This window comes from Amborella trichopoda, chromosome 8, assembly GCF_054954075.1.
Source record: "Amborella trichopoda isolate Santa Cruz 75 chromosome 8, AtrichopodaSantaCruz75HAP2 v2.0, whole genome shotgun sequence".
Taxonomy (NCBI): Eukaryota; Viridiplantae; Streptophyta; class Magnoliopsida; order Amborellales; family Amborellaceae; genus Amborella; species Amborella trichopoda.
This window is the reverse complement of record NC_142343.1, coordinates 35,942,307-35,968,486: the sequence shown is the minus strand read 5'-3', so window position 1 is coordinate 35,968,486 and position 26,180 is coordinate 35,942,307. Positions and strand designations below refer to the sequence as shown.

At 36.1% G+C, this 26,180-nt stretch overlaps 1 protein-coding gene across 7 annotated transcripts; it reads left to right on the top strand.

Annotated features, from left to right (window-relative positions):
- Positions 1 to 1,778: 1,778 nt before the first annotated feature.
- On the top strand, positions 1,779 to 24,687 carry LOC18437159 (cytosolic endo-beta-N-acetylglucosaminidase 1). Of its 7 annotated transcripts, none has more exons than XR_016060617.1 (11): positions 1,779 to 2,803; positions 6,529 to 6,666; positions 7,962 to 8,071; positions 8,171 to 8,282; positions 8,387 to 8,494; positions 10,600 to 10,720; positions 11,833 to 11,914; positions 12,683 to 12,763; positions 19,472 to 19,518; positions 23,217 to 23,352; positions 23,739 to 24,687. XR_016060617.1 is itself a non-coding variant. In XM_006847376.4 (11 exons), the coding sequence occupies exons 1-11, from the start codon at positions 2,312 to 2,314 to the stop codon at positions 24,522 to 24,524; spliced, it is 2,205 nt and encodes a 734-aa protein (XP_006847439.4). In that variant the 5' UTR covers positions 1,818 to 2,311; the 3' UTR covers positions 24,525 to 24,687. The 7 variants fall into 7 exon arrangements, 3 of the variants coding, with proteins under 3 accessions (XP_006847439.4, XP_088729770.1, XP_088729771.1); XM_006847376.4 differs by having other exon boundaries at positions 1,818 to 2,803; positions 10,600 to 10,712; XM_088873644.1 differs by having other exon boundaries at positions 1,819 to 2,803; positions 10,600 to 10,712; positions 23,217 to 23,308.
- The last annotated feature ends 1,493 nt before the right edge of the window (positions 24,688 to 26,180 follow it).

The following is a 26,180-nucleotide window of genomic DNA, read 5'->3' as shown; positions in this document are numbered from 1 at the left end:
GTGGACAATCTGATAAATAATGGGAAGATATTATTCAATGTATGTTTAATGTGCAAAGGGGATAGTGAAACATGTACTCATTTGTTTCTTCGTTGTCATTTCATCTCTAGAATATGGTCTTGGTTTTTTTTCTCAAATGAGGACCTTGATGGTGATAGGGATTATTTCAAACCTCTCTCTGCCATGGCTGCCGCAGTTAGGAAGAATGATTTGGCAAATAGTTAGAGGTGGTGTTTTGTGGGACGTATGGAAAAAAAGAAATAAAAGAACCTTTGATGGGATTGGTTTATCTTTTGAGTTGGTTATGGATAGGATTTTGCATATTGTATGATTGTGATTATCTGTTGCTAAAGGAGGGGATATATTGGAGATTGATATCTGAAGAAATCTACCAAATCTTTTTAAGATGGGAGTTATCACGTGTAGGCCTAAAGGGATTTGGGTTCTGTCGATGGAGGGAGTTTTTTAACTGAACTCTGATGGGAGTTCGTTGGGGAATCCATGTTATCTGGATTTGGTGGAATAGTGAGAGATTGGGGAGGCCGTGTTGTGTTCTCATATGCGGGACCTATAGGGGTGACTACTGCCAACTATACGGCGCTGCATGCTTTGCTTCAGGGGCTAAAGTTAGTTGTCGATAGAAATTTGGGACCTTAATGTTTGATAGAAGGTGACTCATTGAATGTGATCAAAGCGGTGCAAAGGAGAGCATAAGGTACCTTGGGACTTGAGATCTCTGTTATTGCAAGTTTGGCATTTAGCTTGCCCATTCTCATTTTCCTTTTTGCATGTTTACAGGGAAGCCAGTGGGTTGGCGGATTCGCTGGCCAAGGGGGTTAGTTTTTTGTCTAAGACTTTTGTCTCTAATAATGTAATTTTCTTTGATTAGACTTTAATAAAGTTAGATAAGTTCTAGTAAAAATAACATAAAATAAAGGACAATAGTTTGATAAGACTACGGCCTTCTCAAAGTAAGTAAAGCCTCAGCTCATAACTCATTGAAAATTGCAATTCAAGTATTGAAAAAGCTTTACATTGATTATCTCGGCCTGAACATTATGGTTGTAAAACAAAAAAAAAAAATTTCAAGCTCTAAAAATAATGTATATTGTAACAAATTATCTTGGCCGTCCATTTAATACTGAAAATAAGTATTCATATATCCCCAAGGTCTATACATTTTTGAAGTTTTGAACCGTCAATGTTGGAAATTGATTTTGGGAAAAGTTTATATAGATCCGAGGCTTTAAACAATCAAATTAAAGCCTACCTAAAAAATTTCTCTAGAAGATGTCGTTTTGATGCCCAAATATCCTCAAATTTATCATTTCGACATCAAGATGCATGGATATGAGAAAAAAAATAGATTTCAAATTTTAAAAATAATGTAATTTGTAATGAATTTTTGGACCGTCAATTTTCAAGATTTTCAAGTTTTCATAGATCTAATGAACTACATTGTTTTGAAACTTTAAATTTTATAAATAAAAATAAAAATATATTTTAAGGCTATTATAAAGATTTATAACATTGAAACCACATATCTCAGCACTATTTGAAAGTAGGCTCTAATTCAATTGTTTTGAGCTTAGACTCAATAAAAACCACACCCATTAATTTTTGAGCCGTCACAGTTATTTTTGTTGCTGACAATGCTTTCCGAAAATTTGGAGGTGAGGGCTATATTTTATTTTCATAAAACCGTAGGCCTCATAAAAACTTCATCCTATAATATATTGAATCGTAGTAATAGAACGCACGGAAATCAATTACCCCATCAATGGATTTCTTTCAAATAATGTCTTGCAATGAAAACATAAGAAAGAGGGTATGAACCATTTTTGTCCAAGAGTTACAGTCACTAATTATCCTCAGAGTCGAGAGATGAATCACTAATCCACGTTTTGATGCACAAATTCCAAACTTATCAATGGAAGGACTGTAAACGAGAAGAAATAATGCATGCCAACTATATTTCCAACATTTATGTCACGGCCTTGGAAAGTTTCCGCGCTAATAAAAAGGAACAGCAGCACACATCTTCACCAAATACCCCTCTCTCTCTCTTTCTCTCTCATCCATCCATCCATCAAGGATCTCTCTTTCTCTCTAGCTTCGTATAGGAGCAACCAGCCATGGCGTTAATATCCAGATGCCAGGACCCAATCCCTAAAATGCATTTAAGTGATATCGAAAGGAATTTGCTCTGAATGTCTCCTTGTGTTTGGACGGTAGAAAATTGAAAACATCGTGCCATGATTAGTCAGTCCATGGCGTTACGTCCAAGCCCGCACCCAAATGCCACAATAAAATGAGGCCTCTGCTTCGTTACTACGCAAAGAAGGCTTTCTCTCTTTTAAAATCTCTTTCCTCTCTCATCTCTGAAGCCCTCCATCACTTTGCAGAGTGCCCGTTTGAAATGGCGGAGAACCGTAATTCTTCGCCATTGGCGCCCCCTTTTGATCCTAAGAAGCCTGCAACTCCTATTTCCTTTCCCATTCCGAATCTCGAAGACCTCGAAAATAGGTCTTATTTTGAGTCGTTTCATTTCCCCTTCAATAAGAGCTCTGTTCCTCTGCAAAAATCCTCTTCTGGTTCATTGCCCCGAAGGCCAAGGATACTGGTTTGCCACGACATGGATGGTGGTTATTTGGATGATAAGTGGATCCAAGGTGGCTCCAATGGCGATGCTTATGCTATATGGCACTGGCATTTGATCGACGTGTTTGTGTATTTTTCCCATAATTTAGTAACTTTGCCACCTCCTTGCTGGACCAATGCTGCTCATACCCATGGAGTCAAGGTATTGCTTGTCACTTTCTCATTTGTATGCGTGTGTTTCTCTACAAAAACTCTTTTCTCTTTTCCTTAAAATTTTGTTATCTCACTCACTCCAATAATAAAGTGAACTTGTTTTCTTCTCTTTTCTCCTGTGTGTGTTTGTATTTCAAGGAGTGGGATTTTCCTCTGGCTTTTGCAGTTTGGTCTTCCTTACTAAATCTTTCTCTTTGAAAAAGGGGCATTATCTATCCTCTGACTTCTCTCTTTCTCTCTTTATATGTAGACCATTTACTTTTGATGTAAGGAGGTCATAATGATGTAAGGAGGTCACAATCATTATTGACCGTCAAGATTTGAAATTGAGTGATTGAGGATGTCATTGTTTGGACACAAAGTCTAAAATAAAATTTTTCGAATGTTGGGATATACTTCATTCTATTAAATTTCACATACAATGATTGTGACCTCTTTGTATAAAAAATAAAGGCTCTCATAGTATACAATCCCTAATGAGACCATTTACCTTTGATATATATATATATATATAAAAGGTTGTCTATTAAGGGTGATGACCTTAAAGTTTCCCTTAACCAGTCTCATGCCCGAGTATAGGGGTTGAGTTGGGTTAGATAGGCAGCCAACGTAAATTTTTGTCAAAACTTATTGTGAATCTTGAACATACAATATCTGCTTATGCTAGGGCATTCCCTAGAAGTGACGCACTGTACCAGAACTTGAGTACAGTGAGAAATGAGCAAGGGGTAGCTAGGGCGTTCCTCAGAAGTGACACATTGTACTGGACCTCAGGTAGAGTGAGAAATGAATAAGGTTAGTTGCCTAGGGCGTTCCTTAGAAGCGATGCCATTAGTGAAGTGATGAGGTTCAGAAGGAATTATTGAAAAACAATCATGTAATAAAACTTGACAATGTAATAGAAACGATCAAAACTTAGAAGAATATAAAAATGTTAAGAAAAACGCTAACAAATAGTAAGTAAAGCTAAACTTAAGGCATATGATAATCTATATAATAAACTGGGAACAAGAGATGGTGAAAAAGATATATTCAACTTAACAAAAATAAGAAAAAAAAAAGGATCTAAACCATATTAAATGCATTAAGAGCAAGGATTAAAGGGTGATGACAGGGTTAACAAAAGATGGAGAGTTTATTTTCAAAAAATTATTAAATGACGAACACAATGGGAACATAACGGTAGAAGGAACTGTTGGTACAAATGAGGGCGGAGGTCATAGATACATTCATAGGGTTAGGATGTCATAAGTGAAAGAAGCTTTGAAAAGAATGAAAATAGGAAAGACTTTAGGATCAGATAGTACCCAGATAGAGGTTTGGAAGTGAATGGAGGAGATTGGCAATAACTGTCGGGCGAAGCTCTTCAACAAGGTGTTGAGAACAAATAATATGCCAGACGAATGGAGGAAAAGTATTGTGGTACCTATTTACAAGAACAAATAAGACATACAGAATTGTGCGAACTATCGAGGGATCAAGCTTATGAGTCATATTATGAAGCTCTGGGGAGAGAGTGATTGAGCAATGACTAAAGCATGAAATGGGTGTATCTGAAAACCAATTTGGTTTTATGCCAGGAAGGTCAACAACTGAGACTATTTTCCTACTTAGACAACTGATTGAGAAGTTTAGGGCGAAGGGAAAAGACCTCCACACGGTCTTTATTGATTTAGAGAAAACCTATGATAGAGTACCTCATGATTTGATTTGGCGGGTGTTGAAAAAGAAATGAGTCTTCTAACACTACATCGACTTAGTGAGAGATATGTACGTTGGAGCGCTAACTAGTGTACAAACAACTAGTGAAGATACAAGTGAGTTTTCAATGGCAATAGACCTACATCAAGGGTCAGCATCGAGCCCATACCTCTTTGTCTTAATTATGGACGACTTTAAGCGCCTACAGGATAAGGTATCGTGGTGCATGTTGTTCGCAAATAACATAGTTTTGATTGATGAGACCTGAAATGGCGTCAGCACAAAGTTAGAACTTAGGAGGGATGCCCTAGAATCCAAAGGTTTTAAAATTAGTTGGACTAAGACAGAGTATATGAAATGCAAGTTTAGTAATAATAAGAGTAGAGATGAGGAAATAATTAAGATTGACGGCCAAGAAATAAAAAAAAGACCGCACTTTCGATATCTTAGGACGATAATCCAGGAAATGGAGAGATTGAAGAAGATGTTGCACATAGAATTAGAGTTGGGTGGGCGAAGTGGAGATGTGCAACTGGAATTTTATGTGATTGTTGCATACTAATGAAGCTGAAGGGCAAGTTCTATAGGACAACTGTGAGACCAGCTTTGCTCTATGGGGCAGAATGTTGGGCGGATAAAAAACAATATACCAATAGAATGAGTGTAGCGGAGATGAGGGTGTTGAGATGGATGAGTGACAAGACGAAAAAGGATAGAATTCAAAATGAATCCATTATGGAGAATTTAGGTGTGACACCAATAGGCAATAAGATGAGAGAGAGTAGACTGAGGTGGGTTGGCCCTGTGTGGTGCCGCCCAAGTACATCACCTGTTAGGAGGTGCGAGTTAGTTCATGTGGAACGATTGAAAAGGGCAAGGGTCGGGCCCAAAACGACATGGTTGGAAGTAGTCCAAAACGATATGGGGACTTATGGCCTCACTAAGGGTATGACCTTTAATGGAACAAAATGGCTGATCAAGATTCGTATAGCCCAATTAATTGGGAAAAGGCTATAATGATGATGATGACAAGGAGGTCACAATTACTTATAACCATTTGATGTAAAATCTGATCGTTTGGATGTGTCACATAGTTCGAGAAAATTTCTTTTGAACTTTGAGCTTGGTCAATACAATAAATGTAGCCACCCAATATTATATTATTCAATAGTCAGGACTAATTGTGACCACCTTGTACCAAAGATAAATGGTCTCATTGTATACTTCTTTTATATATATATAAACACTTAAAAAGTTCATGAGTGAAGTTCTACAACACTTCACGTAGAACCTCACTCAGTGGCTAAGTATCGTCCGAAGTTTCATCAACCAGTCACAATTTTCTGGCAATGTCTGAATTTTAACAATATTTTACAAATCAGATTTTTCTCAAATCTTGTGGATATATGCATCTCAGTGAGGTGCACCTAAATGTAAATGTTAATGTTAGAATGAGTTGTGATGGGTGCATTTATTAAAAAAATATTTTTTTTATTGGAAACATTATTTTTTATAACTAACTTAATCATTAAGGGCCAATTTGAAATTATCACAAAAGTACAATAGCATTTTGGAATTTAATTTCTTGAAACTTTATTTGGACAATGCCTATAGCTTTTAATAGAATTTTAAACTTTACTTTTATAAAGATAACAAAAGTATCCCTTATCCTTTAGTGGTAATAAACATGCACTCTTACTTGATGAGCAAGCTATATAAAAAAAAAGCAATGTTTTGAAAAGAAACTACATAGGTACTAAATAGACCCTAAACAACCTATTCTATCATTACTATTAGTATTTCAAAAGGGTGTGATATATACATTCCATATATATATATATATATATATATATATATATATATAGTGTGTGTGTGTGTGTGTGTGCACGCGTGTGTGTGTGTGTGTGTTAGCGCACACGTGTGTGTTGAACAATATCTAATTGATGTAGTCATATTTGAAGGGGGTGTGTGTATGTGTTGAACAATACCTAATTGATCTAGTGATATTTGAAGGTATTGGGGACTTTTATTACAGAATGGGATGAAGGGAGAGCTGTAGCTAATACTTTGTTAGCTACTCCAGAGTCTTCTAGAATGTATGCTGATCGTTTGGCTGAGATTGCTGTGGAATTAGGCTTTGACGGTTGGCTGGTATGTTTTGGGTTCCATTGTGCTTCCTATTTCTTTTTCTTAATTAGTGTTAGACAAATGAAAACTAAGATTTGAAAAAACAGTCCTTTTAGGGTCTAAGTAGCCGTCCTGCTCCGCCTGGTCCTAGGTAGCCAATCCTGGGCCGCCTAACCATGGGCAGCTGCCTTGGCAGGCCAGGTGAGGTTGTCTAGTGCCTAGGCATAGGAGCCACCTCAGCTTTTCCCTTGCTTGAGGGTAGAAAATGACGTCCGGTAAGGGGCATATTGGTCCTTTTCCCTCTAAAAGGGAAAAAAGAAGGGTTTTCTAACACTAGAGTTAGTTGAATTCTTTTTTAATATACTTTTTAGCATTTTACTTTATGACTTTCACTATATCATGGTCTGGGAATTGGAACTTTGGATTTTGAAATGTGTATGTATATTGGCGAGTATGAACTATGGTCCTCATGTTGTGGACTTCCTAGTATCATATTTCATTGCAGTCATTTAATATTTGAGGACTTTTATTACTTTATGAGTATGTCAATGTCCATGTAAAGACCACACATATGTTGCTCCTGCAGCAGCATATAATACATCTACTCCCTCGGGCAGAAGACCTACTTGGGAGGGATTTCCTAATCTGAAACTTCGGGAACCACCTAAGAGTCACTAATGATTATTTTCAAAAGAGAAATTTGGAATTTTAAGTTTTCACACATAGATCTCACCCTAAAAAAATTGGATGGTCTGTGTTCAATCTTGAGACATTAATTTTTTCAAGTGCATAGAGAGTGTGACTTGGAATTTTCCTTTTTTTTTTTCCTTTTTTTTTTTTTTTTGGCTTTTTTGGATGTTAGTCCATGGGTTGAAGTGGTTATATCCTGAAATTTGGTGTCCTAAAATTACTCTGAGATTGGGTTTTACCCAAGGGAGTATGTGGACAGTATGCTTCTGTGGGAGCATGAAATCTTTTGGCCAATTTAAATATTACTATCATACTTTTTATGATTTTTCCTCTGTGGTTGTTACTTGCTAGTTAATTTAATCTTACATTACTGAGGGAATGCTGACTTATTACAATCGTGAAATGTGATTCAATGATTTCAATGTGTTTTTCAACATTCAGCTGCATATATTTATATACATACATAGCTAAAATAAATATATATGCGTAAATGCACATAAGTGAAACAGAGATATATGTGCATTTGGATGGCAGGCATATGCATATATTGTTGTCTGGGCGCCCCCCTACCACTTAGTGCTTTCTAGTGTTGCATTAGAATTGAAGAATTGAATATGCGTGATTTGCAGATAAATATGGAGGTTGCACTGGATGTAAAGCAAATACCTAACCTAAAGGAATTTGTAGACTACTTGACTCGGTCTATGCACTCTTTGGCTCCTGGATCTTTGGTGATATGGTCTATTCTGGGGACCTTCTAATTTTAAATATTTGATTCATGAGATTTATGATGCTGAGTGTGAATCTTATTTATGTTGTAAGTATATGGTGGCAATAGGTACGATAGTGTGACAAAAGATGGCATTCTTAGCTGGCAAAATCAATTGAATGATCTCAACAAGCCATTCTTTGATTTGTGTGATGGCATATTCGTAAATTATTCATGGCAGGTAAAAGATATTGTTTCTGAATTTTTCTTCCTTTTATCTCTTACTTGTGGTCATATTCATTTTGTGGCATTTTTTTCATTTGTTTGATATTCTTGGCTTTCTAGGAGGACTATCCTAAAAGTTCAGCTGCTGTGGCTGGCAGCCGGAACTTTGATGTATACATGGGAGTTGATGTTTTTGGGCGAGGTACCTATGGTGGAGGACAATGGACGGTATTCCTTTTACGCTTATGCTTGTTATACTCTATGGTTTGATTCTAAGAAATCTAGTAACTAAAGCTGTCTTGTATTTCTATCATTCCATGTTGATGTTCATTTCCTGTAGTATATGTATACATCGGACAGATAGGGCAAGTATCATTAGTTGTATCTCGGTTGTTGGCTTTGCATTTCAAAAATAAGTATTAAATCTTGTTTTCAGTAGCATGAAGATGAATCTCGAGTGAATGAGATAAGTGGGTGGAATGGTTTCCCTTGGCTATTGGTAGATATGTGATTGAGTAATTTTAAGGTGAAGATCCTTGGTGAGAATGAGTAAGTTGGTAGGTATGATGTGAACAAGGGCCCATACTAGCACCGTACTCAATAACCGTTGAATAGGATCCATAGCTAGAATGGGCAAGGGTTGTGCTGGTGGTAGTTGTTTTGGTAGGAAGAATATTAGGAGAATTGGGTAACTCGTAAAGAGATATACATGAAACATGTGGAGAGTAAACAAAAAGTCAATTCCTCTTTATGCGTGAGGAGAAAAACAAACTCTTTAGATTACAGGAGTGTAGCCTTTTTGATGTTCGATATATCCTAGTGGGAGCTTTGCTTGTTGCTACCACTACACTTAGCCTACTATGCCACAGAATAATTTCTTAAGGTTGGGGCCTTTGCTTAAGTCCTTGATGATGATGCGTGAGGGGACTTTGCTTGGTGATGTCATTGTAGCTTGGGAAACAGCAATTGAGTTTTAGAATAGGAGTTATTCACATTTAAATGGCGTCTTTAATTTCAACGTAAATGGTTGCCAGGGAAAATTCAGTTGAATATCTAGGAAGTGCAGTGGATAGTTTATTTTAGAGTGTGCATAGATGGTTCTTGATGGATTATGTGATGTTGTTAAAACAGGGTTTTAAGGATGATGACATATACGCCCTTTTCCGTGGTGAAAGTTTTCATGTGTTGTATGATTTAAACTATTGTCCAAATTTCATGAAAAGATAGGAAAGAGTTGAGACTGATTTTTTAAGAAATAATCCATGTGTATCTTTGGACACAAGGCATCACATGCTTCAGAATGCATGTCTAAAGTAGTTGTCACTTTATTTGTACTAAGAGTAAGTTAGTGAAGGTATTCCGCCACCTACAACTGGAAGACTAGAAACTTAGGTCAGCTTTCACTAAGTAAATAAAAACTGAATGAAGACCATGATTTAGAAATTACAAAATTTGTTCAACCTCTTCACAAGGCCCAAGTGTCATTATTTATCGGACTGACATTGTCTAGAAGGTGATGGGATAAGAAAACTATTTCTATATCAGATTTTGTACTTTAGGCCTGCAGCTTGCTTGCATTGTTGTGCCATATTGGGAGCACTTCCTCCAGTTATCACAATGAATTCCCACGCTCCTGTAATTTCATGATTTCTAACTCTCTAGTATACTCATGGCATGCTATGTGGGGATATTGTGCATTTAGACAGTAATCTGTATATAGCTTTTGGTTCTATTTTACTAGCATGCAAGTCGTAGATCTTCTTTGACCATATGTTCTGAAGGGATGCATGCCGTTTGCTGTCTTGAAGATCGCCTCCATAAAATGGGTGAATCTCCCGGGTACTCTGTTTCTTATACAAAAGGGGTTCCACAACTTTAGTTTATGCACAGACACATATTATTAAATATGTACAAAACTATGCCTGGTTTAATCAAATTTGTGTCCATAATAGTGAGTGTGTTTCATGCCAGGCCTTGATCACCAGCTAAAGTATAGCATTTCATCATTAAGAACTATTGTCTGTTTACTGGTTTGTATGCATATATATCATCATCCTAGATGAATTTAAATAGTTGTCTTCGCATTTTTTTTTTTAATCTGCGACATAAAAATTCATCTGCTTCAAACTCCAACTTACAATGTAGTTCTTTTGCATTTTGCTGCTATGCTTTAATGTAAAATTCTTAACTCTAGAACACATGTAGTATATATCTTGACTTCGTTTCTGTCCTTGACATATTCTCTATTGAATTTGAATGTTCTGAAATTCATGGGTCACAAAATGAGTAGAATTTTCAGCAAAATTTGGATTTGTGACAATAAAATTTTCTAGACCAATGTTGCACTTGAAGTGGCGAAGAAGGATGCCGTTTCAGCTGCAATATTTGCTCCTGGGTGGGTTTATCAAACAAAACAAGGGCCTGATTTTGAGACAGCACAAAACCGGTAATACAGTACGTATTTCACATTTTGTATAATTAGCTGAATCAGTAAATTTAATTCTATCGTTTTTTAAGAATAGTATTAGTGAATGGTGGTTAGTTGACTGTTGCTTTACTTTTTTCAAATGTGCCATTTGCTATCTTATCTTTTGTCATTGTCTATTGAAAGCCTCGGTAATAATTGGGTGCAGTTTGCATAAGGTGACAACCTGAAACAATCCAAGTAAGGCATATCTCCAAACCTTGTCAGATAATATAGTTTAGGTGTCATACATTTCAACAATGACCTGAAAATCTCTTTCACATCTAATCGTGAAATTTCAAACTCAAAAAGCGGTGCAGTTTGAGCAGATCTACAGACACTTGAAAATCTTGAAAGGACGGTCTAGATAATGTGTTACAAGATGCATCATTTGTAGGACTTGAAATTCTTTTTTTTTCCAAATCCATATATCTCAAGGTCGATTGATCAATTGGAGAGTTTTTCAGCATTAGAATAACCTTTCTCAATGGATTTTTGAAGTGTGCGTTGCTTCTACAGTAAAAAGAGCAACTTATATAAGCTTTTTCCATAATCATATGTACCAGCGATAGTTCTTTTGTTTCTACCTTGTTTATCTGTATTAATAACCCAGCTCATGGCACTGAAAACATACATTTAACTATGGAACTTTACATTGCAAAGTAGACTGGACATGGGTGCACCCATGCAACATCCCCTCTCTCTCTCTCTCTCTCTCTCTCTCTCTCTTTCTCTCTCTCTCTCTCTCTCTCTCTCTCTTCTCCTAATATATGCGCATGCTTTTATGCGTTTACTTTTTGAAGAAATAATATCCTTTTCTTTATTGCATTTTCCACAACCATTTCTCCTCCTCAGCCTAATCCAAATACCCCTTTGATTTGTTGGAGGCTTATGCAATATGCAGTCATTTAGGACAATCATTTATTTCTACTTGGTGGATATTGTTGTTTATAGTTGGTATCGAATGGCAATGTCTTTGCTGTTATGAGATGTTCTCTTTATATCTTGTCTTCGTAATCCTTCAATTTGACTTCATAATCATGCAGTTTAACATTTAAGCATGTATCATGACAAAGTTCTTAACATTGTTTTGGATTTGCAGTTGGTGGGGTCTCATTGAGAAATCGTGGGGCATATGTCAAAATTATCCCATACAGCTACCTTTTTTCTCAAATTTTGACCAGGTTGTTGCTTATTTATGTTAGTGTTGATTTGAGTGTCAAAATACAGTATAATTGTCTTATATTTGCATTTAGCATTTATTTAGTTAATATGATGGGGTTAACCTTGGTAACATGTTTGTTATGATTTATGTGTTTTACTATTTGACCAGGTTGTTGCTTATTTATGTCAGTGTTGATTTGAGTGTCAAAATGCAGTATAGTTGTCTTATAATGCGGTTAACCTTGGTAACATGTTTGTTATGATTTATGTGTTTTACTATGAAGAATATTTTAGTATTAAGTTTTATGGATTTTCTATTTTTGGACTACTGTAATTTTCTATCTTTTTTGGTTAGTTTTCTGAGTTGAGGAAGAACATCATTTTATACATATTCGAAAAGGACAAGAAAGCGTCACACAAGTTTTGTTCTAGCTTTTGTTTATTTACTTATGGGGTTATCATATAAGTTGGAAATAACGATGTTATTAATATAAGTGCATCTTGTTAATGGGAGCTGCTGAATGGTACTTGCTCATCTAACATGGACCTGATCATGATTTTTCTTGGTGAAATCCGACCAAATTATTTTTGATCTTGATCCCAAACTGTCCTTTACAAAAACTATTTACCTGGAACTTTCTCCAAAAAATTACCTAAGATGAATCAAAATTGCATCCATTGACGTAATTTGACTTCCCAAATGATGTGATGATTATGATCGTCTCTATTAAGTACGTTAAACTTGGTTCCTTGGCATGCCTATACTGAAGGACTTCAAAATTATTTAGGGTCATGGCCAGCATTTTTTCATTGAAGGTCAACCAGTGTTAGCTGATCCATGGTGTAACATTTCTTCCCAAGGTTTCCAGGTATGCATCTTATCTAGTTTTTAGTTGTCAGATCTATATCGCGGTGTTGTCGTAATTTTTATCGATTCTTGGCCTTTATTTTTGTTTGTTCATGAATGTTATAACTAGGTGCCAAAAGCATCCTTTACTAGTTTTACTTGTGCATCGAAGGTCATTTGTATGCGGTGTGCTTGTCATGATAGATATCGTTTATGATGAGATTTATCAAGATAAGGGTTATGACTCATCTTATTATATATAAACATTCAAATAATTTTCTCTAAGCATTAACTTGTCATCCTTTCCAAGTGATGTAACATCTCAAGTGGTTATGACATCTAAATTCTTTCTTTTTAGATTACCATGAACACCAATGAGTTTCTGGCTTTTTGATGAGTATCTTGGACAAGTATCCACAACTTCAGACCACCTCTATGCAGTGCGATTCTCAATAAATTGTTGCAGATCACGAGTTTACAAAATAAAAACTTGTTCTCTATCTACAATGATTGGATCTGATTTCAAATTTTAAGTTGTTGTATCTGTTTATCACAGCTCAAATATCTGCAATCACTTTATTGGCGTTAGCTGCTCTTAGTGATCCTGGATAAATCTACCACAACTGACACATCGGGCTATCATTAAAAGCACCATAGGCTTATCATTACAAGCACCATCTATATTGTCTTTTGGGCTCCAAATCATGGGGAAATCCAATGGACCTCCAATATCTAGCTTAATGAGTAGAACATCAAGAATAGAGTTCTCTAGTCTCCTTAAGCCACCAAAAACCATGCTAATTATATTTGCTGCTAAGTTTGACCTTTATTTACAACAAGCTCAACTTCGAGCTTTCATGTGTGTTAATTTGGAAAAGGAAGCTGAAGGGGTTATTGTTTTCTGTTATTTGATACTGGCATATTCTTAGAGACTAAGTTGAAACTAAGTTGCCCAATTTTGATAGGATACAGAGAAGGGGATACTTAGCATTTTCCAAATTATGGGATATGAATATCATCATCATTATCATCCTAGCCTTATCCCTACTATTTGGGGTTGGTTGAATGATTCCTGTTCCGCCCTTCCACTCTATAGAGGGCCATACTGACCCTCAGTCAGACCATAAACCACCATTTCTCTTCCCACTACTTTCATCAATTTTTGTGCCTTCCCCTTGTCCTTTTAGAGCTTTCCACTTGAACCAAATCGCCCCTCCAATACATGTTGTTTTTAGGTTGACACTAGCATGACTATACCACCTCATCTTATCGACTATTGGAGCCAGCCCCTAAGTTCACTCTGATATATTCATTCTACTTTCTATCCTTTCTTGTCTTGCCACTCATCCTTCTTAACATCCTCATTTATGCTACACTTAGGAATATATTGTTTTTTGACTGCCCAATATTTCGTCCCATAAAGCATGGCTGGTCTTACAGATGTTCTATAGAACTTCCTCTTTTGCTTCATTGGTATGCGACGATTTCATGAGACTCTGGAAGCACTTGTCCACTTCTTCCACCTAGCTCTAACTCTATTAACGCCATCATCCTCAATTTCATCATTCTCATGGATTATCGATCAAAGTTATTGAAAATAAACTCTTTTAGGTACTTGGCCATCAATCTTAATTTCTTCATTTCTGCTCATATTATTACTAAACTTGCATTCTATATATTTTGTCTTTGTCTGACTAATTTTAAAACCTTCAGGTCCTCGAGTATCTCCCCAAAGTTCTAACTTTGCGTTGACATCGTCTCTAGTCTCATTAATCAAAATAATGTCATTTGCAAAATGACATAGACCATGAGACCTCATTCTATAGTTGCCTAGTTAACTCGTCCATAACCAAAACAAATAGATATGGACTCAAGGTTTACCCCTGATGTAGGCCTACTTCACTAAAATCTCCATTGTTTCGCCACTAGTTGTCATCACACTAGTTAGCACTCCCACGTACATCTCTTACCATGTCAATATATCCTTTAGAAGACTCATTTCTTTTACAACACCCACCAAATTAACCATTTAGATGCCTATCATATACTTTTTGCCAAATTAACTCTTTAGATGCCACATCATATACTTTCTGTAAATCAATAAGACCATGTGGATGTCTTCACACTTCTTCCTAAACCTCTCAATCAATTGCCAAAGTAGGAAAATAGCCTCAATTGTTGACTTTTCTGGTATAAATTTGAACTGATTTTTTGATACACCCATTTCATGTTGTAGTCATTGCTCAATCACTCTCGCCACAACTACTAATGTGGCTCATAAGTTTGATCCCTTGACTGTCGTGCAATTTTTTATGTCTCCTTTGTTCTTGTAAATAGGTACCACAATACTTTTTATCCATTTGTCTAGTATCTTCTTTGTTCACAAAATCTTGTCCAACAATTTGGTCAACCAGAATATGCCAATATCTCCAATGCACTTCAAAACCTCTATTGGGATACACCATCTGATCCTAAAGTCTTTTCTATCTTCATCTTTCACAAAGCTTCTTTGGCCTCAGATATCCTAATCCTATGAGTTTATTTATAACTTCTGGCCTGGTTTATGGAAAAGGTTCCTCCTAATGCTATGCTCTCATAATGGTCGTCATTACACAATTTTTTAAAATAAATTCTCCACCTTTCATTGACCTTATCATCCTTCCCCAAGACCCTCTAGTCCTTAGTCTTAATGTTTTTAATATGATTTAGATCCCGACACTTCTATCACATTTTTGCCAGTTTAAAGACATGTTTTCACCTTCTCTTGCCCCCAAGTTATGACATAGAGCATCATGTGCTTTATGCTTAGATGATCATTTTTCGCTAATGGCCTTTTAAAGCTCTTCACTCCACCACCAAGTTTCCTTATCTAAGTGTTTTTCCCTCTAGATTCACCTAAAACTTCTTTTGTCGCTTTTTTAATTCAATCAATTATCTCATTCCACATAGCGTTAACTTCGTCAATAGAATTCCATTTTCCTTCTTTTATCAATTTATTCCATTAATATGTCTATTTTCTCCCTTTTTAAATTCCACCACCTAGTTCTTGGACGCCTATAAATTTCGCTCCTTTTCTTCCATCACTTTATCCAAATATCCATAACCCTAGGCCTTTGTTGCATGGTCCAACTCTCTCTTAGTATAACCTTCCAGTCTTTACATGATGATCAATCTGCTTTTTTAACTGCAAAGAAGTCCATTTGGCTTTTATATGATCCATTTTGTAAGTTATTGAATGTTCGTCTTGCTGTTTAAAGTAAGTGTTTATTATTGCTAGGTCGTAAGCAATAGCAAAATTAAGAATATTTATCATCCATTTCATTTATTTCCCCAAATCCATATCCTCTATGTACCCTTCACATCCTCTACAATCTTTTTCTACATAACCCTTCAAGTCCCTTCCTAAAAAAGTCCTCTCCGTTTGCTATTCCTCGAACTAGTCCATTTATGTCCTCATAGAATTGTCTTTGAATTCTATCCCTTGGTCCTATCTATGGCGCATAAGCATTAATTGCATTAATTATCTCCGGCCCTAGCACACGTTTAATTAATAGGAGCTTATTACGTATTCTCTTATGTTCTACCACTTTATCCTTTAAAATTTTGTCTACATCATTTCAGTTATTAACCTTTCCTACATGCCAATGTTTATATCCATCAATTTTCTTAGCTTTTTACGCTCTCCACTTAGTTTCCTATAGGCAAGCTATGTTAACTCTCTTTCGTCACATTGTATCTACTAATTTCATAATGTTACCTATTAAGCTTCCTACAGTCGATGTAGCTAGACGAATACTATTCTCGTGGACTAGCTTCTTTACCCATGCTCGTCCAAAATGGTATGAGAATCCTTGCCTACTTATCATTGCAACTGGGTGACATTGTAGAGTGTTGCTTCCAGGGAATGCCCTAGTTAACTGTAGCTCATTTCTCATTGCACTCATGTAACTAGGATATGAATATGGATACAACTTTCTCTGAAACCTCAATACTTTTATGTCCTTGCTTATGTATTTCATAAATATATATTTCTCGCACTTTGATACTGATATACCACATTGTAATGTATAGTTTTTTATTTTATTCATTTTATATTTTTATATTTATATCATTTGGTATTTATAAGTATCCTAGGAGTGCCCGGTATTTGTTTTGATGATATCATACCGAGATTGGTATTAAGTATAATAAGCATCCATGTATCATGGGTCGAAGACTATTTTGCATGTGCATGCTCATGCACCGATGTATGTTTGAGTGCATGTGAACCAGAGTTATCAGGATCTTCTAAGGAGGGACTGCTTTTGCAATCGGATCTCGTTCTAGCACTTTGAAACACAGGATCTCAATTTCGGGTGATTCCTTGATATTAAGGATCTCAATCCAGAAAATAAGAGTCTCCATCCTATGTTAATGGGACCCAAATCCCTATACCAGAAATCGTCAGTCATAAGTAAGTGGAATCGTGATTCCACCAAAATGGGATCAAGTATCCTATGCTTTGGGCGCGAGTTTCAACATCACTTTTTTTATTCATATATCATGGAGTATGGATTTCCAGTTTTTTATGACCTACAAACTCTCTAAATGCCATGATTTCCTATGTATTTACACATCTTGTGAATTGACTTGTGTCTAGTTCCAAACAAAGGCAAGAAGAGAGGGCATGGAGAGAGAAGGAAGTAGTTGGATCTCATATAATTAGGGTGGCACATTACACTACAAATAGGATGTGTGTTGAATTTGGTGGTTGAAAGAAGCTTCCTTTATTGAAAGTGCAAGATTGCCTCTGGGAAATGCTAACTCCCTGTTCCTACTTTTCTGCACCGGTTTTAGTACGCCCATAATAGGGGAGTTGAGAGAGTTGAGTACTGACAATGTGAGAGTGAGATAGACCACAATGTTCTCCAAGGAATTTGAAGAGAATAAGAGTCCATAAAAGTCTCCAATGAGTGTATATATTAAGTAGTTGACGAGATAGCTAGAGGGACAGAGAGAAAGAAACAACTCCCAAAGGAAACAAAGATCCATTCATACCCAAGGGCTTATTAGGTATTACATTTTATTTTTTAGTATGGCTTATTAGGTATTACGTTACCGTATTGATTTTTTAATATCACCACTTATTTGTGAAATCTTGCTCCATTTATAACAAACAGTCCGAGAGATTTTCAAGGACATGATTCCTGTTTACCTTAATACTTGGGTTCGTGAATTTAGAAAATAAAAAAACTGTTAAATGGAACTCGCGCCTAGATTGAAAGTTGGACTATGTGATCTTCAAAATTTTCTTTGCTTTCTTTTATTTATATCAGCTGGAACACTTATGTGTCTAGTTCAAGGATTCTCACTTGCATGCCACTTACATAAACTCTCATTCAAATCGAAACAAAGTACAATGCATACATTTGAGATAATGAAAAGATATCTAGTTGTAACTAAATGGGATCCTAGTTGTAACTAAATGGGAATTGGATCCATCGGGTCAAGAATCATGTGAATTCACTGAGGCGCTCTATCTTATACTAGCAGCTGTTAACTACAATCATCATCTCAAACCAACCCAATGGAACCAATAACCCACAGCCCATCGAAGGGTTTCATGATTGGTTCATAAAAGTTTGCCAATAAATAAAGAGAACCCGATTCTAGTTGATGGATTTCAGGTTCCTCCTTGAGTACAAACCACGTCCCACAGGAGATATGCCTACTATTGCAATGGTGCAGGGGTCCATCCTTTCTGCACATGTACACGTCATACCCTTACAGGTCACTTCCCAAAGATAACTATCATGTGTTCATGCTGTACAATGGCAATGATGAGGATTTAGCCCTCATCCTCTCGGATTTGCCAACCGCACACAGGGATCACGAAGTCTATTGGTGAACAAACCACCTTGGGCATCTTCATACCTTATCAAGGGCGAACCTAACAAACCCTCCTCAGTTGTGCATTATGCCAGGGCTACAAGGTTTTAGACATCATCCTGTGCCTAGCTTATCAAAACCCGGGTGAGCCACGACATCTGAAATGTGCCCCATTGGTTCCACTGGATCCTACTCCCATTGGGGTTTAATACATCACTATGTAAAATGTATTACATGCTCTCATAAGGCCTTTAAATGTTCACCAACCCCAACAATGATTACAGTACAATGGATAATTGCACTTTGGGATCCTCGAACCTAACATGATGGAATGCAATCCCATCCTGTAAGGGATCTGCTCCTTTGCAGATGTGGAACTTGATCCCTAAAAGTCAGGGATTTCAAACCTTGAATTTGCCCATGTATGGAAATCTTTCCCTCGACCATGGAACTTTAAAACTTTCTCGCTCTATGCTTCCGCACTGAATCCCAGAGCTTTTTTTGCTCCCAGCCCAGTGGTGGTCTGTTTTTTTATCTTTTCATACATGTTATCATGTATTGTGCTTTCTCATTGATCTTCTATATGCATGATACATTATGCGATGCACCTGAGAACTTTCATGCCTAAAACATGCTATTTATAAATTGATGTATTCTTTTATTTTATGTTATGTTACTGGCTGAAATAAGATATTTTTGATTTTTTTTTGTGTAATTTGTAGTTATAGAATAGCATGCCTTCTAACTTGTCTCTATCATGAGTCAACCAAGCTTTCAACTGTTTATAGTGTCCATTCCTTTCTGCTAGGCCTATGGTGATCATATTTATTTATTTTTATTAATTTGTTTTCTCATTTTATAGCCTCTTCTTGAAGATGGTACGGGAAAAAGAATGCAAGTCTTTGTAAAGTAAGTAGTATCATCATTCTGTTTCCATTATCATTTCCAGTTAATGCATTCTTCTAGGACATGGATGCAATCATCATTAATTGGAACCACGGAACTCTCCTATATGCCCCACATAAAATGGAGTGAATGAAAAATTTCATTATAAATTATCAAGCAAAGAAAATGGATCTAGTAGATTTGTGGGAAATCATCAATAATATCCCTTAAATTTCAGTAGTTTGAAACTTACCATTTTTTCTTCAAATTTACGCCCATCCGTGTTAATTCACTCTTTTTTTAAATCCCCAATAACCTTCACGGACCTAATAGGTTCGTAAAGCCTTTACGGACCTATTAGGTCCATGAAGGTCTTAGCTTAAAGCCCCACACCTTAGGTTAGGTTGTAAGGCTAGGGGCTAGGGCGTTTATGGCCTTATTAGGTCTGTAAAGGCCCCATTGCTTGGGGCCTTTACGGCCCTATTATGTCCATAAAGAGCTAATAGGCCCTTTTATACACATACACACACCGAGAGAGAGAGAGAGAGAGAGAGAGAGAGAGAGAGAGAGAGAGAGAGAGATAGAGAGAGATTGGGGTTGTTGAGTTTTTGTTGAAGTTTTGGTGGGAAAGGGTAGTCAAATGAGTGAATTTGAAGTCGCTTAAGCTGGGTTTTGGATCATCTTTTGTTGTATCTGAGTATTCTGCATGGCCAAGTTATATATTAAAAAAATAAAACTCTTGGTGAGATCGAAGTGCTTGTTGAAATAGAGAGGGCTTCAAATATCATTTTTTGTGATTTTTCCCCTTCTTCGAAAATAATGTGAGTTTTGTTAGAAATCCAGCTAAAGAACGGTTGAACGGAGTGATGGTTATGAGATTTGATTGGGTGCATTAAGCTTTTTATATTATTGTAAAGAACAACTGTTTTTTATGAACAACATCCTATCCAAATGAAGAGCAAAGAAGCAGATTGAGGTTCTTGTGGGTTTTCTTTAATCAACAAAACCTAACTAAATTGATAAAAATTTCTGTTGTTTTTCTTTAGATTTTTTGATATAATGGGCGTCTTAGGTCTTTAGGGATATAATACTGCTGTAAAGGCCCCAAGCAATGGGGCCTTTATGGACCTACTAGGGCCATAAGCAATGGGCCTTCATGGAACTAATAGGGCTGTAAAGGCCCTAAGCCTCATGGACCTAACTTAGGTGTGAGGCCTCAACTTTAGACCTTCACGGAACTGGTAGGTCTGTAAAGGCTTTACAGATCTATTAGGTCTGTGAAGGTTATTTTGGGGATCAGAAGAAAGCATGAAAAAATGATTATGGGTAGGAATTTTAAGAAAAAAGGGTAAGTTTCAAATTTAGTGAAAATTTAAGGGATATTATTGATAATTTCCCTAGATTTTTTAATACAAATCTAAACATAAATTCATGATTTTTTATTAAATTCTTACTATTATAGTTTGTATACTTTTTTAAATATAGGGACTCTGATACTATTTTTCCGGCAATGAATTGTGTCGGAAATGCATTCAGTTGCAGAACCGCTAAAATAAGTTTGCAAGACTTGAGCAAACAATGAATCTAGTTTCGAATTGAACAGTTGTAGTTAACAGAGGTTGTGGCTTCAGAAAGAACTGAGAACGTTTATGGTTGAGCACCGCGGGTGATGGGGTGGTGTCTGTGAGTTATAGTTGTTTCTTCTTTTATTAATTGCAACTCAACCTGATTTACAATTTGTTCTGCATCATGGATAAGAAGAATGGATTGGAAATCATGGTATAGGTCAGTGTTTGAAAGGTCATTTTCAATTTGAAAAAAGCTCGCCAAGGCAACTTGATTAAATAAAGAACTCAAGGTATCCCTGCCTTAATTCTTACTTAGATATTTTTGTGGTGTTTCATCACTAAAATACAAAATTCAAACAAGTAGAAATACTTCTCTGACTCGGTGAAGTGTGGTGTTCAAACCCCATCATACGTAACTTTATTTTTGTATGCCTCTTCACAAAAACAGAATTTGAAAACTTGCCAAATTTTATTGGAGTTGACCATTCAACTTGGCTAGAGCATGCAAGTGTATAATTATGGGCACTGTGATCAAAGATCTAGATTTGGTCATCAGTCTCTATGAGATCTTGCTTCTTGATCTTGCAGTGTATCACATATGGGGTTGTGAACTCAAAAATGGTATTTCTTGCTTCCTCCTCAAGATTGTATTGAAAGTTTGCTGAAACCATTGATTTTGTAGCACTTTTTAATAACCTGTTCCATTCTTAATTACAATATCTTATCACTTGGTTTTTATTATATGACTCACTTACGAAAGAAGAACCAATGTCATGGAAGAGGAATGCTTGATGAAGAGTGAGATCTACATACTTTGGTGATCATGTGTGCTGAGAATGTGATCATGGTGTAAAGCCATTTTTTCATGCTTGCTTGAACCCTATGTATGTTGTGTGTTGTATGAAAGCTTTGTCTGAAAATTGCTCACCCTCAAAAACTTCTGGTAGGTTCATTTTTACTTTTATCCCCGGGACCACAATTATGCATAGAAGATAATAGTCTAAACTCTAAAAGAGTGTCAGTATTCAGTATCCCTGTATCAACTGTTGTGCCACAATCCTTTTGAATATATTAATCTACCTTGTAATATTCATCTACCTTGTAAATTACGTTGTAGACCTATCTGAATTAGATTTCATTAGTTGATTTTTTCCACAATGCATGCTTGTTGTACCGTTGTCTAATTCTATTTGAGGGGCAAAAATTATTCCACAAAATTTTTAATTTCTATTATATTAATATGATCTCCGTAGTATGCATGGGATGATCCAAGTAACACAAGAGAATGATGCAAGTATCCAAATTTAGGAAACACCCAAGAGGACAAATTAATAGTAAGCTACAAGCTGACACACAACTATGGGCATTGAATGTACTTGCATATACCAAGAAAACTTCATGCATTATAGTTCTTTAATTCTTTCATCCTGCGAAAATAAGTGGAAGTCTTCAAGACAGCCAATGCATATTCTCCCTTTAATGCTGTGAGGATTGATCCTTCTCACCAATGACCTAAGCCTACGAGTGATGAATACAGTGTCATGCTTGTTACCATTTTGGCTGAGTAGTAAAGGGCGATAGTGATGATGGAGAGAATCGAGTGCAGTTGAATTACTCAGAAACATCACATTTCTCTCTCTCTCTCTCACCCACATGCCCCAACCCCCCCCCCCCCGATACCCTGACTAAATAGATAAGTTGTATTTGGCTTGTAATTATCTAATTATATAAAATATTTTGAGAAGATGGTATTCCCAATACATCTTTGAATTTGGTGGTAGCATCACAGAATGGGTATCATATACCATGGAGGCCTCAATGGTCGATATGGCTCATTTATCTGTACAAAGTCATTCTGCAGTTCTCGTGTCTGCAACTTTCCTATCTCTTTATCTTTGTAGTTGTTATTTTATTTTAATGGGCTATGATGATGATTTCGTTATAAATTTAAGATATTGGAGACATGCGGCGTTAGCCATCATTCTTTCTGCCAATTGAATCATCTTTCAACAAATATAATAAATGTAAATGCATCTCTCAACAAGATGGACGTATAGTAGTCTACTGCCTCAGACTTTGCTTGACTTTTCAGTCCATAATATAAGCTCACACTAAATGTGGGATTCTGACATTGGCTTCTGTTTTGAGCTATAGTTTTAAGGATCCAGCCTATAATGGTGGAGGACACATTACAATTGAAGGAAATCTTGAAAAGAATAATACTTTCTTGACAAGGCTCTTCCATGGTGAGCTCACTTTATCGGATCTACCCATACATGTTTCGTATCACGTAAGAATAATCCCTCTAACCACATTATCACAAATCCTTGTGATTTGCAATGTACATATTTCTTGTGTTTATTTCTTGAAAGCAACCTATGATGCTTTTCATCATGACTTCAAGAGTAATTTATCCTTGACATTTAAAATCTAAAAAAAAAAGGTAAAGCATACCATAATCCAAGGGAGTATGGTATATAGTACTCCAAAGGGGCATCCATTGTCTGTTCCTAATGACGGAAACATACAATGGAGGTTGAGTGGTTTACTGTAGACGAGCTCACCGGGATATTCATTTTGGTAAAGTTAAATTCCAGTTTTCCACGCTGTCATCGGACAGTTATGGTAAATTGCTAAGTATTCTCTTGGTTGATTGGTTCTCTCTTTGATATGCAGGTTAAAACAAATGGCACATCAACTTTGTCTATGGCCCTCCAATTTTCTTCAACTTTAAAAGGAAGAACCACATTTCTTCTTACACCGGTTGGAACAAGCATTCCAAATGAGAATTCTATCGGAGAGGACTTTCTAGGGTTTCCACCTGGATTCGGCAAAATCAAGAAATTACCAATCACAAAAACCCGAGTTCGAGTCACTGACTGGACTTTGTATGAATCAACATTTAACATGGATGGTTACTTGCTAACTGATATCCATGCTGTCTGCCACAATGGAAACCCTGATGACGATTGGATCATCAAGGATCCAAACCCCAGTCTCAGCAACGAAATATCAGAGCCTAATTTAGAATTACCAAGTTATTCTGCATCCCTTGGTCGACTTTCCATAAAGACAACTGAACAAAAACCTGGGTTTCCCCCTTCTAGTGCTTGGTTATTCGAGAGTGAGGATATTTCTTGGACCAAGACACCTGACGGGATTAAGACTCTTAGTGTTAAGCTCATTTGGAGACTCAAAGAAAGGTCGGATTTAGTGTTCTCGAGATACAATATCTATGCAGAGAAGTTAGTGAGAGGCATTGGAGAAGATCACATTGGAGTGGGTGTAGCTGGTGCTGAGGAATATCTTGGGTTTGCAAGAGTGGAGGCCTTTTATGTATCTGAAATGCCTGTTCCTCAAGGAATTGGTGCTCTCAAGTTCCTACTTCAAGTGACTGGAATGGATGGAGCTTGCCAAGAGGTGGCTGATGCACCATCACTTGTGTTGGAAGTTGCAGAATAGAGATAACATTGTGTTTTTTCAGGCTCTAAGCTTTTCTATGCTCATGACGTGTCTCTCCAAATTTGAAAATGGAGAGGGGACATTGTCAGTGGGACAATCATTTTCTGAATCATGGCATCAGCATGGCCAATTATTGGAATAAGATTTAGTTGTGTTTATCAAACAGTTTTATTTAAGGGAAATGTTTATATAAGGTTGCAACCTTAAAATGTGGAACTACGGATGCATCTCAAAAATCCATCGGTCAAGGTTGTTTTAATGTTGAAAAACTCTTTAAATGATCATCTCGACATCGAGATGTATGACTATGAAAAAAAAAGGATTTTGAGTCTCTGAAATGGTGCATCTTACAACGTATTATCTAGATCGCCTGTTTTGAAAATTTTCATGTGTTTATGGATCTACTTGATTTTAATAATTTTTGGACCTTAAAATTTTATAATTAGATTCGAAAATAGATTTTGAGATGATCTTAAGAATATCTTACATCAAAATTATATGTTAAAGATAAAATTTGAAAGTGCGCCTTAAATGGATTGTTTAAGGTTACAACCTTATGGAAACCACATCCTTTGTTAAAAGGTCTTAATGAGAAATAAAGCATTTGTGCTAGAGGTGACATTGTTGCTCTGTGTATGCTGCATCTGTGCCGGGCACGTTTTTACAAGCAGTTGAATGCTAAAAATAAAATTCATCGTTAAAAACTAAAAAATGTTTATACGGAGGCGAGGCTTTAAATAATGAAATTAGAGCCTACCTTAAAAATTTCACTAGAAGAGGTTTTGATGCCCAAATATTTTCAAATCGATCTTCTTGGCATCAAGATGCATGGGCATGAAAAAAAAAATAAATTTCAAGTTTTGGAAATAGTGCATCTTGTAACGTATTTTTGGAACGTCAATTTTCAAAATTTTCAAGTTTTCATAGATCTGTTTGATCTACACTATTTTTTAAGCTTTAAATTTTATAATTAAAGATGAAAATATATTTTAAGGCTATCACAAAGATTTTCAGCATTAAAACCATATTTCTTGACACTATTTTAAGGTGGGCTCTAATTTGATTGTTTAGAGCCTTGGTTCTAATACAAAACTGCACCCTATTTTCAAATCCCTTAGTTTTAAATTGAGATAGAACATTTTTATTTCTTACATATAAAAATTATAAAAATTTGGAACATGTTATAGTATACACAAATATTTTATTTTCTTAAAACTAGCGTATATATTTCAGAGAAATTCGCCAAACTATGCACTATTTAACATTGGGTGCAGTTTGTATAGAGTCTAGGCTCTAAACAATCAAATTATACTCTACCTTCAAATAGCGTCGAGAGATGTTGGTTCAATATTGGAAATCTTTATGAAGCCTTAAAATATATTTTCATCATTATTTATAAAATTTAAAGCTTAAAAAATAGTGTAGATCAACAAATCTAAGAAAATCTTGAAAATTGATGGTCCAAAAATTCGTTACAAAATACACTATTTCCAATGCTTGAAATCCATTTTTTTTTCTAATGTCCATTCATCTTTTGTAACACTATTTCCAATACTTGAAATCCATTTTTTTTTCTAATGTTCATTCATCTTGATGTCGAGATGATCACCTGAAAGATATTTAGGCATCAAAACAACCTATTCTAGTGAAATTTTT

What these genes read in the sequence shown, in the direction of transcription:
- LOC18437159 (XM_006847376.4), top strand. Translation starts at nt 2,312, where the DNA reads ATGAGGCCTCTGCTTCGTTACTACGCAAAGAAGGCTTTCTCTCTTTTA. An exon ending in ATGGTGGAGGACAATGGACG is followed by an intron (nt 8,495 to 10,599) that starts GTATTCCTTTTA and finishes AAAATTTTCTAG; the next exon opens with ACCAATGTTGCACTTGAAGT. An exon ending in AGAATGCAAGTCTTTGTAAA is followed by an intron (nt 19,519 to 23,216) that starts GTAAGTAGTATC and finishes TTTGAGCTATAG; the next exon opens with TTTTAAGGATCCAGCCTATA.